At 39.5% G+C, this 15,189-nt stretch overlaps 1 protein-coding gene across 1 annotated transcript; it reads left to right on the forward strand.

Annotated features, from left to right (window-relative positions):
- Nucleotides 1-8,990: 8,990 nt before the first annotated feature.
- On the forward strand, nucleotides 8,991-10,940 carry LOC136531681 (uncharacterized). The gene is made up of 5 exons (XM_066524335.1): nucleotides 8,991-9,560; nucleotides 9,676-9,752; nucleotides 9,871-9,907; nucleotides 10,030-10,150; nucleotides 10,303-10,940. The coding sequence occupies exons 1-5, from the start codon at nucleotides 9,242-9,244 to the stop codon at nucleotides 10,844-10,846; spliced, it is 1,098 nt and encodes a 365-aa protein (XP_066380432.1). The 5' UTR covers nucleotides 8,991-9,241; the 3' UTR covers nucleotides 10,847-10,940.
- The last annotated feature ends 4,249 nt before the right edge of the window (nucleotides 10,941-15,189 follow it).

The following is a 15,189-nucleotide window of genomic DNA, read 5'->3' on the forward strand; positions in this document are numbered from 1 at the left end:
GAAGGTGAAGGAGAAGATTTAGACATTGATGACATTATTGCTCAGTATGGTGCCTTTGATGATACTACAATGGGGGGAGATGAAGAAGAGGTAGCGGTAGAAGATGATCTTGGTGATGCTCTTGGCGATGCCATTCGTGATGCACAACAAGAATGGGAAAGTGAAAAAGAGAAAGTTAAGTTGGAGCGCATGCTTGAGGATCATAGGAAGTTGCTATACCCGATGGCCGAAGAGGGGCAAAAAAAGCTGGGTACAACACTGGAATTGCTACAGTGGAAGGCAAAGAATGGTGTATCCGATAAGGCATTTGGGAATTTATTAAACCTCATAAAGAAGATGCTTCCGAAGCCAAATGAATTGCCCACCACTACGTACGAAGCAAAAAAGGTTGTCTGCCCTTTGGGATTAAAAATCCAGAAGATACATGCATGTCCTAATGACTGTATCCTCTACCATGGCAATGAATACGAGAATTTGGATGAATGCCCGGTATGTAAAGCATCGCGGTATAAGATCAGGCGCGATGATCCTGGTGACGTCGAGGGTGAACAACGTCCAAGAAAGAAAATCCCTGCCAAGGTTATGTGGTATGCTCCTATAATACCACGCTTAAAACGTTTGTTCAGAAATAAAGACCACGCAAAGTTGTTGCGGTGGTATAAAGAAGACCGTAAGGTAGACAATATGCTGAGACACCCAGCTGATGGGTCCCAGTGGAGAGCGATAGATAGAGAATTTTCAGAGTTTGCAAATGAGATAAGGAAAATTGTGACTAGTGTTTGATAAAAATTTCTCAAATGGGAAAATGATCTATGTAACAATTGTAGATCTTGCTGAGATGATCAAACTTGGTATTCAGAGTTTTTTCATCTGAGGTCATTTAGTGTCTCATTTGAGCAAGTTTGACCAAGTCAAATTTGGTCAAATGAAAAAACAACACTTTGACCCTAGTATTATGGACTCTAAATGACTTCGAATTGAAAAGTTTTGAATACCAAGTTTGTTAAACTCAAAAAGATCTACAATTGTTGTTTTGGTCAACTTTCCATTTGAGAAAGTTTGGACGGTTCAAATTTATGATTTTTAAATTTCGACGCCTACAAACTAGTTTTCGGAACCCTAGATTGTCTAAAATTGAAAAGTTTTGAATACCAAGTTTGTTCATATCATCAATATCTACAATCCTTATATAGACCATTTTTTCATTTGAGAAAGCTTGAACAAAATGTAGTTCAATTTTCACAAGTGTGTGACATAGTTTTAGAAAGTCTATAAGAGATAAGGAAAATTGTGACTAGTGTTTGATAAAAATTTCTCAAATGGGAAAATGATCTATGTAACAATTGTAGATCTTGCTGAGATGATCAAACTTGGTATTCAGAGTTTTTTCATCTGAGGTCATTTAGTGTCTCATTTGAGCAAGTTTGACCAAGTCAAATTTGGTCAAATGAAAAAACAACACTTTGACCCTAGTATTATGGACTCTAAATGACTTCAAATTGAAAAGTTTTGAATACCAAGTTTGTTAAACTCAAAAAGATCTACAATTGTTGTTTTGGTCAACTTTCCATTTGAGAAAGTTTGGATGGTTCAAATTTATGATTTTTAAATTTCGACGCCTACAAACTAGTTTTCGGAACCCTAGATTGTCTAAAATTGAAAAGTTTTGAATACCAAGTTTGTTCATATCATCAATATCTACAATCCTTATATAGACCATTTTTTCATTTGAGAAAGCTTGAACAAAATGTAGTTCAATTTTCACAAGTGTGTGACATAGTTTTAGAAAGTCTATAAGAGATAAGGAAAATTGTGACTAGTGTTTGATAAAAATTTCTCAAATGGGAAAATGATCTATGTAACAATTGTAGATCTTGCTGAGATGATCAAACTTGGTATTCAGAGTTTTTTCATCTGAGGTCATTTAGTGTCTCATTTGAGCAAGTTTGACCAAGTCAAATTTGGTCAAATGAAAAAACAACACTTCGACCCTAGTATTATGGACTCTAAATGACTTCGAATTGAAAAGTTTTGAATACCAAGTTTGTTAATTTTGGTCGAATTGAAAAAACAACAATCCTTATATAGGCCATTTTTTCATTTGAAAAAGTTGTACAACAAAAAATACTATATTTTCTTTATTTTTATAGGTTTAACAAAAATTTCCTGTCAATTTTGGTCAAAAACCAAAAAAAAATTGAAACATTGACGTTACAATAATGTGATAATAAATTTCCTATCGAATAATATTAGTTTTATTAATTTTAAGTTACAAATATATTTTTGCATTAACAAAATACTTAGTATTAGTAACATTTATATTCTATATTCATAAAAGAAATTAAAAACTATAGGTTACAAAATTTTCCTATTTACAATAAATAATTAGTTAATCAATAGAATTTTTTAAAATAAATATTGCAAAGTATTGAAGTTGCTATAGAATTAATTGATTAACCTAGTATTAAACAAAATCAAAATCCCAGGTCTTTCCAATTACGCTGGCGGGTTGCCAAAATTTTCGGTGCCTTCAGTCCCGGCCCAGACCAAGAACCGGGACTAAAGGGTGAGCGGCAATTTCGGTGCCCGCCCAAAATACTTTTAGTCCCGGCTAGTAACACCAACCGGGACTAAAAACCCTTTAGTCCCGGCTTGTAAGGCGAGCCGGGACTAAAGGGTTGGGCCTTTAGTCCCGGCTGGTAATACAAGCCGGGACTAAAGGGTTTTTAGTCCCGGTTGGTGTTACTAGCCGGGACTAAAGGGTCCCGGCCTATATATATCGAACGGTTTCATCTTTTACCTTTCGATCTACACGTCGATCATCGCCGCCGCCACCGCCATCTTCGATCTCACCTCCGTCGCCCCAGCCCCGCCTGGCCGTACATCGAGCTCGTCTCTGCCGCGCCGCCGTCGTCTTCTACCCCCGCCCGGCCGCGCCATTCGCCCGGCCCCGTCTCTGCCCGCACCCGAGCCCCCTCCGTCGACCGCTTCCCGCGCGCCCGGCGGCCTCGTCGTCGAGCCCCGCCGTCTCCGCCGCCGTACGTCGTCCTCGCGCGATCGAGGTGCTCAGCTCGACCCTACGCGTGGCCGGCCAGCACGCCCTGCCGGCCCGCGCCATCCGCCTCGATCCACAGCCTGCTAGAGCTTAGCTTGCTCTCGGCCGGCCAATATTAGATTAAAATGTTAGATTTAATTAGTAGTTTTTTATATATGTTAGATTTAAATGTATTAAAATTTAATTAGTACTTTATTTAGATAGTTTTTTAGATAGTTTTTTATTATAGTATTTGATATATGTTAGATTAACATGTATTAAAATTTTAATTAGTACTTATTTAGATAGTTTTTTTAGATAGTTTTTATTATAGTTTTTGATATATGTTAGATTAAAATGTATTATCTATTACTAGTTTATCTAATTTCATGTTAGATTTATTTAATTGGATTTAGTAATTATATATTCTATCTCTCTCTATATATATCTCTAGAGAGAGATTCTATATGTATACATATGGTACTTAATTAATTATTTCTATATGTATATATACATGTACTTATTTTCATGTGTTGAGAGAGAGAGAAAATTGTATCTAGAGAGACATTCTATGTGTTATCACATGCATATCTAGAGATATAGACATATGCACTTATTTCTATGTGTTGAGAGAGAGAGAAAATATATTGTATCATTCTATGTGTATATATATACATGTACTTATTTCCATGTTTTTGGATCGAAAGTGTTTTTGATTCGATTCCAAAGCCTATACCTTATTATTGTTTATCCTTATGAAATATTATGTGTTATTATATTTAATTGGATTTAGTAATTCTATATGTGTTATCACATGTACTTATGTTATGTACCATAATAATTCTATCTATGTGTTATCTTGAAGATACAAATGGCTGCTCCGGATGATAACTTGAGTGATGACATAATGGCGGATATTATCAACACCGGCACCAATGTGGATGTAGATGACACGAGTCAGTACTTTGCTGATTATGAGGATATCCTGAATATGCCGGTGGTTGAAGATCAACAAATTGTCGCGCAAGAAAATACTGGCGAGGTATATTCGATTATCTATCATCTCTTATAGATGCATGCGTACGTATATTTGTTGTTAATCGTTGTGTTTCTACTCATGTAGCCGGTCTCTGGATCTACATTAACCATCGACAAAAGTAGGAAAGTCCGAGGGCCAAAAAAGCCATTAGAGGGCCGTTTCATAATATCAGAATTCGACACCGACACCGGCAAACCATTGGGACCACATGCTCAGACATATGTCAATCAATGTGGGTTCATTGTAAGGGATAGGATCCCAGTTAGTGCTCGTGAATGGAAGCAGAAGATATCCGCTCCTAATGTTAGTTTTGTATCTGATCGTGATAAGAACCTAGCTTGGAGAGATATCACTCAGCATTTCACATTACAAGCAGATGATGCTTTGAAGGAGCTAGTGAGGGATTGGACAATGAAGAAGATGGCAACATTGTTCCAGAGTTGGAAGAAGACATTGTATAAAAAGTTTATCTTGAAGAATGCTACGCCGAATTTCAATGCTAAGGCGTTTGTCAAGTTGGAGTCCCATTGGGATGCCTTCGTAGAATACAAGACATCTCAAGATAGTGAGGAACGTGTGATGAGGAATCGGCAGAATGCCCGACAGAAGCAATACCATCATCGCATGGGATCAGGTGGTTATAGGAGTGCTATTCCCAAGTGGCAGAACCTAGAAGCAGAGATTACTGCCAAGGGAATCATACCTGAAACAATAGAAAAGAACTGGCATCAACGCGCGAAGAATTGGTTCTACGCTCATGGGGGAAGCCTAGACCCAGACACTGGCAAGCTAATTTTCGGCCAAAAAATTGAGAGAGCAACACAGAGACTAGCTCGTGCTAAGGAAGAAGCTGATAGTGGTGTTTTCAAGCCCAACAGAGAGAAGGATGAATTGACATATGCCCTAGAGAATCCCGAACACGGTGGTCGAACAAGAGGCTATGGGGCGGTTCCGTGGCTACATGCATTCCCAGCAGACAAGGATACCTACAGAAGTCGCCAGAGAAAGAAGGATGAGGAGGCAGAACGAATTCGTGCATTGGAGCAATTTGTTGATGAGTCACGACAAGCATTGCTTGAATCACGTGAACGAGAAAAATCTCTTGAGGCAAGAATGCAGGAGGAGATCAAGAGGCAAGTGCAGCTAGCAATGAGTCAAATGCAATCGCAATCAACGCCGGGAGTCACCATTAGCCCCGTTGGTCAGATGAAAAGCAGTTGTGCTTCTACGGAGCTGCCAGTTATTCAAGACGATGCTGGGTTGCGCTTCCCTGTTGATGACATTACCGAGCCTCTAACAAAATGTGAGCTGCACATTCCAGATGGTAATACATCAATCATGGTGGCTGTCGGGGTTGTATCTCCAATAGACCGAACGAAGACACCAAGAATCCATGGGTCAGTTATTCAACCTGGATATGCTAGCGTCTCGGTCGATAGAGTGCTCAAAGGTTACAGCAATGTTCCTCTTGACATTGAAGGCGGTGATGGGGAGAAGACACTAGGAGAAACAGAGAAGACATTTATTCAATGGCGCAAACGCTTCATCATCATTCCTGGGGCTCCACCGCTTCCCCTACCTCACCCTAGGTACGAATGAAAGTGAATGAAATATTATTTTCCATTAATTTTCTATTGGCTTCAAAAATAATTGACACACAAATTGTTTTTATAGCAGGGTCTCTCCCCAGCCTAGCCTAACCATTCATTCCCCATCTCATCATAGCGTCGCGGGGGGCGAGACGACTTCATCCCCACGGCGATCGCCAACTCCTACACCGGCCCCATCGCCTCCACAACGATCTCCAACTCCTACACCGGCCCCATCGCCTCCACAACGATCTCCAACTCCTACACCGGCCCCACCGCCTCCACAACAATCTCCAACGTCTCCACGCCGGTCTCCACCAACACTGGCCTCATCGCCTCCACGCCGATCTCCAACACCGCCCCCACCCCCTCCACAGCGACGCACTACAAAGACGTCTAAGGTCCCGGCGGCAAAGAAGACCCCAAGAAAAAGAGTTATTTCTCAAGAAATACTTCCTGAAAAGACTGATGAGCAAATAGCAGCTGAAGAAGACAAAAAAGTAAAAGATTTTTTTATAGATATCAAAAACAAGAGTCAAGCAAAGCTTAAGGAGAAGCCGTACTTTTACATACCACGAGATGTGCTGAGGCAGAAGGTCGATGCTCACAAGAAAAAGATGATTGAACTTCGTAAGCCTTCGCCACTATCAGACTATGACCGCTCCCTCGTGAAGTCACATGATGCAGATAAGAAAAGGAAAAGAGCATCAGGGAAGGATGTCCCACAGCTCGGACAACAGAAGCAACCAATGCAAAATCTTGTTGTTGCTAATGAATATGGTTCCAACATAGAAGTCTATCGACCAGACAACTCTGGAGAAGTGTCGGTTCAAGCCCTTAATGCTTTTTTTAAAGATACTGGTTTAACCTTGGATCAATTGACGGGCAAAGCTCCAATCCAGAACCTGGAAGTTGATACCTGGAAGACTTATAAATATGGCAAAAGTCTATACAACCCTGCGGCTCTGAATGAATTGGGTACGTAAATGTACTTGCTCAACAAGTGGTACATGCAGGCGTGTGGCAGGGGTGAGCAGTGGATCTTTGTCAGATTTAGAGACCATCATTACTTCCGTGGCGATGACATCTTACATATTAGTTTCGAAGAATTGCATCAACTATTCCACTTGGACGCTCTGGACAAATCAATCATGAGCTCCTTTTGTTTGTAAGTGATTCTTACTTTTATTTAATAAACTCACTTCCATGCGTACATGTATATAATTATCCTCACATGTAACTTATATTTATATATAGATTCCAGATGTCAGAGCTCCAAAGAATACAAGACACCAGTGTTGGCTTCATTGATCCTTATATCGTATTCAAAACCGATATTATTGTCAAGGACCACTGGGTATCTGAAGCACAGACGAATATCATGAAGTTCTTCGTGAAGCAGCACGACAAGACAACAATACTTTTCCCGTACAACTTTGAGTAAGTGTTAATAATAATGTAGTCTACACATTTTATGTAATATCAATACAACTTATATGCATGTACGTGTGTATAAACCAATACAGTTTTCACTGGATACTCATTGTCATTGAGTTAAACTCAAGTCGGTTACTAATCTTTGACTCGTTGAGAAAAGAACGGGCACTATACCAAGATATGATAGACATTATCCAGGGGTAATTTCGATCTCTCGCGCACAACTATTATTGAATAGACTTTGCCATAATTTATTAACGATCGTACATTATTGGTCGCACAGGGTTTGGAAAGAGTTTATTCGGCAACATCGTAAGGATTGCAAGGCACCACTTAATGTAGTTGAAATACCAGTAAGTTGTACTATATACACTTCCCCACGTGTTTAATTACTATATCGTACTTCAATTTACGTGTGAGATGATGAGAATAATCTTCTTCTCGTACAGTGGTGTTTGCGGCAGGAACCAGGTAATAACTTGTGTGGATACTACGTTTGTGAATTTATCACTGCGCACATAAGAAGAACTCCTGAAGATGTCCTCAGAGTACGTATATATCAATTTTTATTTATTTTTAAATGAATATATATACATATATGTGTATTAATACTTTTTCTTTTATTTCAAATGCAAGACTGAATGGTTGAAACGAAGGGTCATGCAAAAAGACCATCTGAAAGCAGTTCAAGAGTCAATAGCAGGATATCTTCTAGAAAAAGTGCTAAATCCCAACGGCGAGTTCTACTTTGATCTTAAGGAATAAATGATGTAAATTAAATATTTATTGATATCGTTATTTTCGAGAACAAGATTATGAAAGTGTTGTATATATACATATATATATATATATATAATATATAGTTTCATACTTTATTCGAATATAATAATGCTCAAGATGAGAATTAGATGTAATTATATGCATGCGTGTATTTATATTAGCAACGTAGAATACGTACATAAAAACATATTATATATTAAACAAATACGTGTAACTGAACTGAAAACAAATTAAACAAAAAAAAAAGAAAAAGAAAAGGAACCTTTAGTCCCGGTTGGGGTTACCAACCGGGACTAAAGGGTGAACCATTAGTCCCGGTTGGTAACCCCAACCGGGACTAAAGGGTGCGCCAGGTTCGCTCAGCTGGAGGGCCTTTAGTCCCGGTTGGTGTTACCAACCGGGACTAAAGGTCCCTCTTTAATCCCGGCTCGATGACCCGGGACTGAAGTTTCCACCTTTAGTCCCGGGATCGTTGTCCCGGCGCGGTAACCGGGACTAAAGGCTGTTACCGCCCGGGACAACAGGTCCATTCTGTAGTAGTGGACGTCATTGGTGTACGGCTCGAAACTCTAATCCTCTTAATGAAAAACGGGTTCAACCCGGTCGTGAAAAACCAAGCGTCCAAGCGGTGACTCATCAGGATCGTATCATATCATATCGGAGCAGTATGTCATGTGCATGAATATATCCTCTCTTTGCCTCACGTTGGACTCTAACAGATGCTATTTTCATTCGTTCTCCACTCTCTTTCACACCGTACCTACCTTCGAAATTCTAGTCAGTCGTCTACACTGCTCCTGCACTGCGTGCCGTACCAGATGGATGCAGACACAAATAAAGCTGACTGCTGATACAAACAAACAAAAAGATTAGTTCCTGGTATGACCAATCTCGAACACAAGCCAAAGACTTTAGGGTACCAGTAACTGCTTATTAGTCCACACTCCACACAGTAGGTACTATATATTTTCTATAAGGTTGTCAGTTGTGATTGATTGTAGTTTCACCTTTTCCCAACCTTTTGCCTTGATGTTGCCGCACTTCGATCTTTCTTCCACAAAAGCCATCTCACACAACACCTATATATGCAGACACATACATCTAGTTAGATAGATAGAATGATCCATGTTCCATGATGACCTCACCTTTGTTTTGGTCTTCTCTGAGTTAGATGGATCGGTGACGAACGCTATGATGCAATAGCTAGCAGCAAAGAGATGCATGTCACAACTCACAAGAGAGAGTTGAACCTGCTCAGCTCATCGCCCATCAACATCGTCTGCTACTACTGCTGCTGCCCTGTTCTTGTTGATAGAGTTGGTCGCCGGCAGGCGGCGCTGGTGATCCACGGGCCGGTCGCGCATGGCGGGAGATAGTAGCAAAGGCTTCGACGATGAGAGCTCTGCAGATCAGCTGCTGCCGTCCGGCGGTGGGTCTGGGGACGACGGGGAGGGTGATGATGCTGGTGGCGCCGATGTGCCTCGCGCGCACGACGGGAGCTCAAGCAATAGCAGCACGGTGGAGCTGGATGAAGCCGGCGGGGACAGCGGCAGGAAGGCCACCGGCGCCTCGCCGTCCTCGGTGCGCCCCTACGTCCGCTCCAAGAACCCCCGCCTCCGCTGGACACCGGAGCTCCACCTCTGCTTCCTCCGCGCCGTCGACAGGCTCGGCGGCCAAGACCGTAAGCAAACCACGCCTCCTGATTATATATTAGATAGTTTCCTAGTTTCAGTAATAAATCTCTCTCTTGTGATTTCAGTTCATTTCATGCATGCTTGTGTTGTGTGTGTATATAGGTGCAACTCCAAAGCTCGTTCTTCAACTGATGAACGTTAAAGGGCTTAGCATAGGCCATGTCAAGAGCCATCTCCAAGTATATATACATATATATGCACATCTCTTCACCCTTCTTATACCTAATTTGGTTAATTCAATTAATTTCTTGCTGGTTAATTTCACAATGTTCCATATTTTCTTTTGATAACTTTCAGATGTACAGGAGCAAGAAGATCGACGACTCAGGCCAGGGTAAGACTAATTCTTGAGCAACATCTCGTTGTTTCAGTTCATAGCTAGACTCGGTTATCGACTTATCGTTCATGTATGTATAACTACCCCTTGACATGGTAAATTATAATACTCTTTTACAGTGATAGGCACTGGTTCATGGAGAGATCTTCATCAGCTGCATGACGGGGGACAAGCGTATAACCTCGGCCATCTCTCCTTGCATCACGGCCAGACTGGTGCTAGTACCATATTGTCAGCAAGGTAGTTGGATGGATCCATGGCTGATCATGCATGGAACACTTGCAAATAAAATCCGCCATTAAATTTCTACGTCTTTTTTCTTGTGTCAACCATAAGCAGGCAGCACATGGTTCTCAAACTAATAATGCCATTAATTGGTTTATGTGGACTAGGTTTGGTGCATGGCCCCATTGGAACAATTTCCATGATCCATCATATTTGCTTCACAGTCACCATCTTCTTGGATCAAAACCCTACTACTCATCGACAGCTGAAGCCGACACATTCCTTAGAACCCGTGCTCAGTATATTGCTAGTAGAGCTACTAGCAGCAGCACTCCAGCGTCTACTCTTGAAAGGTGTTTATCATATCAAAATGATCAATTCATGAATCATCATCAACGACGACTGCCGTGCAATGAGGATAATATCCACCATGATCCCCTTGATCTCGAACTCGCATTGGATATTGGCCCACGCCAGGACAAGAGAATAAAGAGATCAAGTTGTAGCTGGGGAAGACATCAAGAAGAGAAGAATGACGAGGATCAAGAAGTCGAGAGTGCTACTGATGATACTAGGCTATCTCTTTCTTTGTTCCCATCTCCTCCTTGTGCGAGGACCAATAATGGCGGTCATCATAAATTCCTAGGTGTCAATATGGAAAAAGGGAAAGTGCATCCAACAAGGACAAGTACTCTTGATCTCACCATATGATCTAGCTAGTCGTCCAGTATGGTGATATCTTGTGGTACTTATCCATTTATGTAGAGGAAGGCACATATGAAAGTATAAATATTTGTAGAATGTGGAGCTGTTAATTATATATACATATATGATCTTTTGAGTTCAATTAGGCTGTGTATATATCAAAGTAGTGTTGACAAATTTTCCTATAAGCTCCTTAAGAATTATTATTTTGATATATGCACGGTCATGAACATTCGCTTTTAATGATTATAAAGACATATATAGAGACAATGTTTTAGCTTCCCCCATATATATAGAAACTTTATTAATTAAGTATGATCATCATTTGTCGTAACAGTGTATTGAGATATATTTTACGAGGTAATCTTTGTCACACATATGTCCAAGTGAAGTCAACTTATCGATTAATTACTTGACTTTGTGACATTTGGTTCAATTCATTTTATCCTTTCTAGTTTTTGCATCACTCTCTGCTCTTCATTCTCTCTTTCAATATGCACCTTCTCATGCTCTACAAGGAGAAATTATAAAAATATTGATGCTTCAAGTTCAAAATAGTGTCTAATTGCTTACCTAAGAGAAAGCTTCACAAAATAAAAGGTTACCACCAAAGAGAAAATGGGCCATTGATTATAGTTATCTCCTTTGATCATATATGTAAAGTTACTATTGCTAGTTTTCTACTGCCTGCGCTTGTGTTTATTAGGTGTATATGAACATGAAAAAGTCTTTTTGACAACCAATTTATTCTCTCACAACATATCATTAATTGCTACATGTCATATTAAAAGAATTAATAAAATGTAAATATATTCATATGGCTTTTTAAAATCCTAATACGCCTACTAAAAATGAATGGAAGGGAGTTCTTGTTTGGTCTGACTTGTATTGTGGAATTTTTTATTTTAACTTGCAATTAATTATGAACTAATTCCATTCCCTTTCCTTGGAAAAATTCATGAACCTCAAAATAATTATTCAGTGGGTAATATAATGAGGAATGCACGAGCCATCCAACCATAAAAAATACGCCCTCTATCCGTGAAAGAATAGATTTCTAGCAAGTTTAGGACAAATTAGGAAACAAGAAAAAAGACTTTACTACCCCTTATTAAGGTTCTTAACTTTAACTGCACTCACCACTTACTGAGAAGTTGGAACAACAAGTTTTAGTGTTTCCATAATATATTAAATGTTGTTGCGCCCACTACATCAACTATTGAGCATGATACCCAGTAGGAATAAATGAGTACGTTGATCGCTGGAAACTCCGAGAAAATAAATGGGTTTGTTGGGTTATGAGGACCTAGAAGTTGATTTATTCATGAACAAATTTTCAGCATAGAAATCTATTCTTTCAGGGTCGAATGGAGTAGTTCATTTTTGTGTGGGAACAATTTTGCATGTACCACTAAAACATAAGCATGTAAGTCTCTAATCGAGGTTGACACTCTTAACATGCAAATCATGTCGATGAGTTATTCTGCATCATATAATTTATAGTGACAAACACAAAGCTAATGAACTTTTATTATGAGTTCTCAAGAGCGCATATTAGGACTCCATGTAGCGTTTTGTTTTCCCAAAAATTGCTAGCAAGACTTCTGGTAAGCAAATATATTAATGGAAGAGAGAACAGTGCCAGAGAACAAAAGAATAAAGGTGTACCAAAAAGAAGACTTCATGTAGTGCGAGTACTAGAATAGAATTATTAGGTTGAGAAACGCCCTGTTCGGTTGGCTTATAAGCCGTACTTTTTCAGTCAACGAACAATATTTTTCTCTCCCAACAAATCAGCCAACAGTACTTTCAACCATGGCTTATCAGCCAAGCGAACAGGACAAATGAAAGATAATGGTTGAGCGACAAGGACGCGGTGTATTGGAGGGAGACACACCATGATAAGATAATTTGGAAGGGCAAAAGAGGAAAATATATCATCATAAAGCCATGCTAATCAAGGTCTTAGAGTGATACTCAAATGGTTGTACACTTATAATGATTGAAGGATGGACTTAGACCCTCTGGTCTATATAAGGTTTCAAGTTTCGTTTTTTATTCACATTCTTTGTAGTGCTAGCTTTGTCTATTCATAAACTTAAATATTTTTTAATGATAGAAAAATAAACTTAAATATTTTTTTGAGTACATATACGCTGCAGGGACTTGAGATGCATTTTTTCTCAATTGAAGAAATATAATGATTGAATATAGCTTTATTATATATTCCTTCATTCGAGAAAAGAGCGAACTGAATATAGCTACAGTGCAAGAAGAAACCGAAACCATGTGGAGCTGGCGGGTGGGCACTTGGGCTGTTCGGATATCCCATGGAAAATGGAAATTTGGTGAAAAATCCATGAGAAGATAACCAGGGAAAAATCAGAAATCCTAAATAAAAGAAGATAAATTTGGTTGCCATTTTTCTTCAACAAAGACATGACCTAATGCATGCCTTGTTTAATAAACCGAGAAATAGGGTACTCATTACACATAGTAAAGACTGTCTCCAACAGGTGCCCTAACCTAAAATGGGTCTCTGCCAGTACTGTATCATCCTCCAACAGAGTACCCATAAAGGAGACCCGTTTTGAGTGCCAGGAGAGGCATAATCTAAATATGAGTATCCTTTCTCCTGGAGACCCATTTGCAGAAAGAATTCTCTTTTGAGTCTTGTTGTTGGAGAAGATAAAAAATGGATATTGAGCCATTTACCTGTAGCACTATCCGAACATGGAATATGTCTTGTATATTTGGGTGTCGTTGTTGGAGATAGCCAGATATGAGACAACAATAGAGTATTACTTAGTGCTCCGTCCTTGAAAAAAAAATCAACTTCTAAAGTTGTCTAAAATTAAATTTCTAAAGTGGATCGGATTTTATAGAAACAAATTTTATGACACAAAACTAGTATAGTTAAATACCTTCTCCGTCCTCAAATATAAGGCCAGTCCTTAGTGGAAGTTTCACTAGTGTTTCATTTGCATTTTTATAGTCTGCCACATATATACTTTTGATGACGTGGCAATGTTTTAATGAAGTGAGAGAAGAATTAAGTTTCATGGGAATGAAACTCTCTCGGCAGGATGTTTCATCTAAGTTTTATTTCATTCTATATGACATGGCAGTCTTGGTAACAACGAAATGAAACTCTCCATTGAGACTGGCATAAGGCATGCACATATTTTAAAATTCTGACTAATAATTATACTAATTATTTCAAAAGTTTATATTACAAAAATAGTTATATTAGATTTGTATTTAGAAATACTTTCTAATGATCAAACTTTTGTTCCTATAAATTATATATTGTAAGAAAAATTATAGGTTAAAATATATTCTTAAAGACTACACCAAGCTAAATTCCGTCTTATATTCGGGACCGAGGGAGTACACCATAGAATATATTTTTATATTATAGGTTTTTGTTTTGTCGTAGATATTAGTTTCTATTTATTTAAAAAATTGATCAAATTTAAAATAGTTTAATTTAGGTCAACCCTAGAAGTTAATTTATCGAGGGATGGAGGGAGTGGATTTTCACAAAGGTACTGGCTTGCTCAGTCCAGCTCGGGTGCAGGAAGTGAACTGGTGGTAATAATAGTATAATATTATATTATATATATACAACTTGGTCAACATAGTTCATGTGATTGTTTCAAAAAGAAATATTTTCCATGTGGAGTAAAACAGAACATGAAAGGGAGACAGCTGTGCTGCAGCATCCCTCTCTCTGTCTCTCCCAAGCCTTCTGCACTGGTGTCAGCCGGCGACAGATCCATTTCCAGTCAAGCAGCAGGACCAGCGACAGTTAGCTGGGCACCTCCGTTCAGGACTCGGGGCCATGTGTCCGGACAGTCCGCTCCTCCGGGACACCGGCGCCGCCGTGCTCACCGGAGTGGCCGCGGCTGTCGTGCTCCGCTTCTGGGAAGAGTTCGCCAACCGCGCGCTGCTGGACCAGGTCATGCCTCGCCCCTCTCTGTGCTTCCTTCCTCCCTTTGCTTCTTCTGCTGCTTCCTCCTCGCACCTGTACTACTAATTACTAAGTACGGAGTACTAATCAAGGCGATTACTAGATTATTTCTGTCTGCCCTGAAACGAAAACAGTTTCTGTACTCCATAATTTGGTATTTATTGCTCGTGCTAACATTAGATTCAAATTCAAGCAGTAATCAAATCGTTCCAAGCTGCCTGCTGCCCTGAAACCCCACGCTCAAAAGTCAACCACCAAACTCAAGCAATATACTGCAGCTTCACTAGTCATACTATGAATAGTCTATAATTTATTAGTTACCACTTTTGAAGCTTATTGACTTCTTTTTCCCTTTCAAGATGAATTTACTGATTGG

This window comes from Miscanthus floridulus, unplaced genomic scaffold (genome assembly GCF_019320115.1).
Source record: "Miscanthus floridulus cultivar M001 unplaced genomic scaffold, ASM1932011v1 fs_413_1_2, whole genome shotgun sequence".
Lineage (NCBI taxonomy): Eukaryota > Viridiplantae > Streptophyta > Magnoliopsida > Poales > Poaceae > Miscanthus > Miscanthus floridulus.

What these genes read in the sequence shown, in the direction of transcription:
- LOC136531681 (XM_066524335.1), top strand. Translation starts at nt 9,242, where the DNA reads ATGGCGGGAGATAGTAGCAAAGGCTTCGACGATGAGAGCTCTGCAGAT. An exon ending in CAGGCTCGGCGGCCAAGACC is followed by an intron (nt 9,561 to 9,675) that starts GTAAGCAAACCA and finishes GTGTGTATATAG; the next exon opens with GTGCAACTCCAAAGCTCGTT. An exon ending in AGTACCATATTGTCAGCAAG is followed by an intron (nt 10,151 to 10,302) that starts GTAGTTGGATGG and finishes TATGTGGACTAG; the next exon opens with GTTTGGTGCATGGCCCCATT.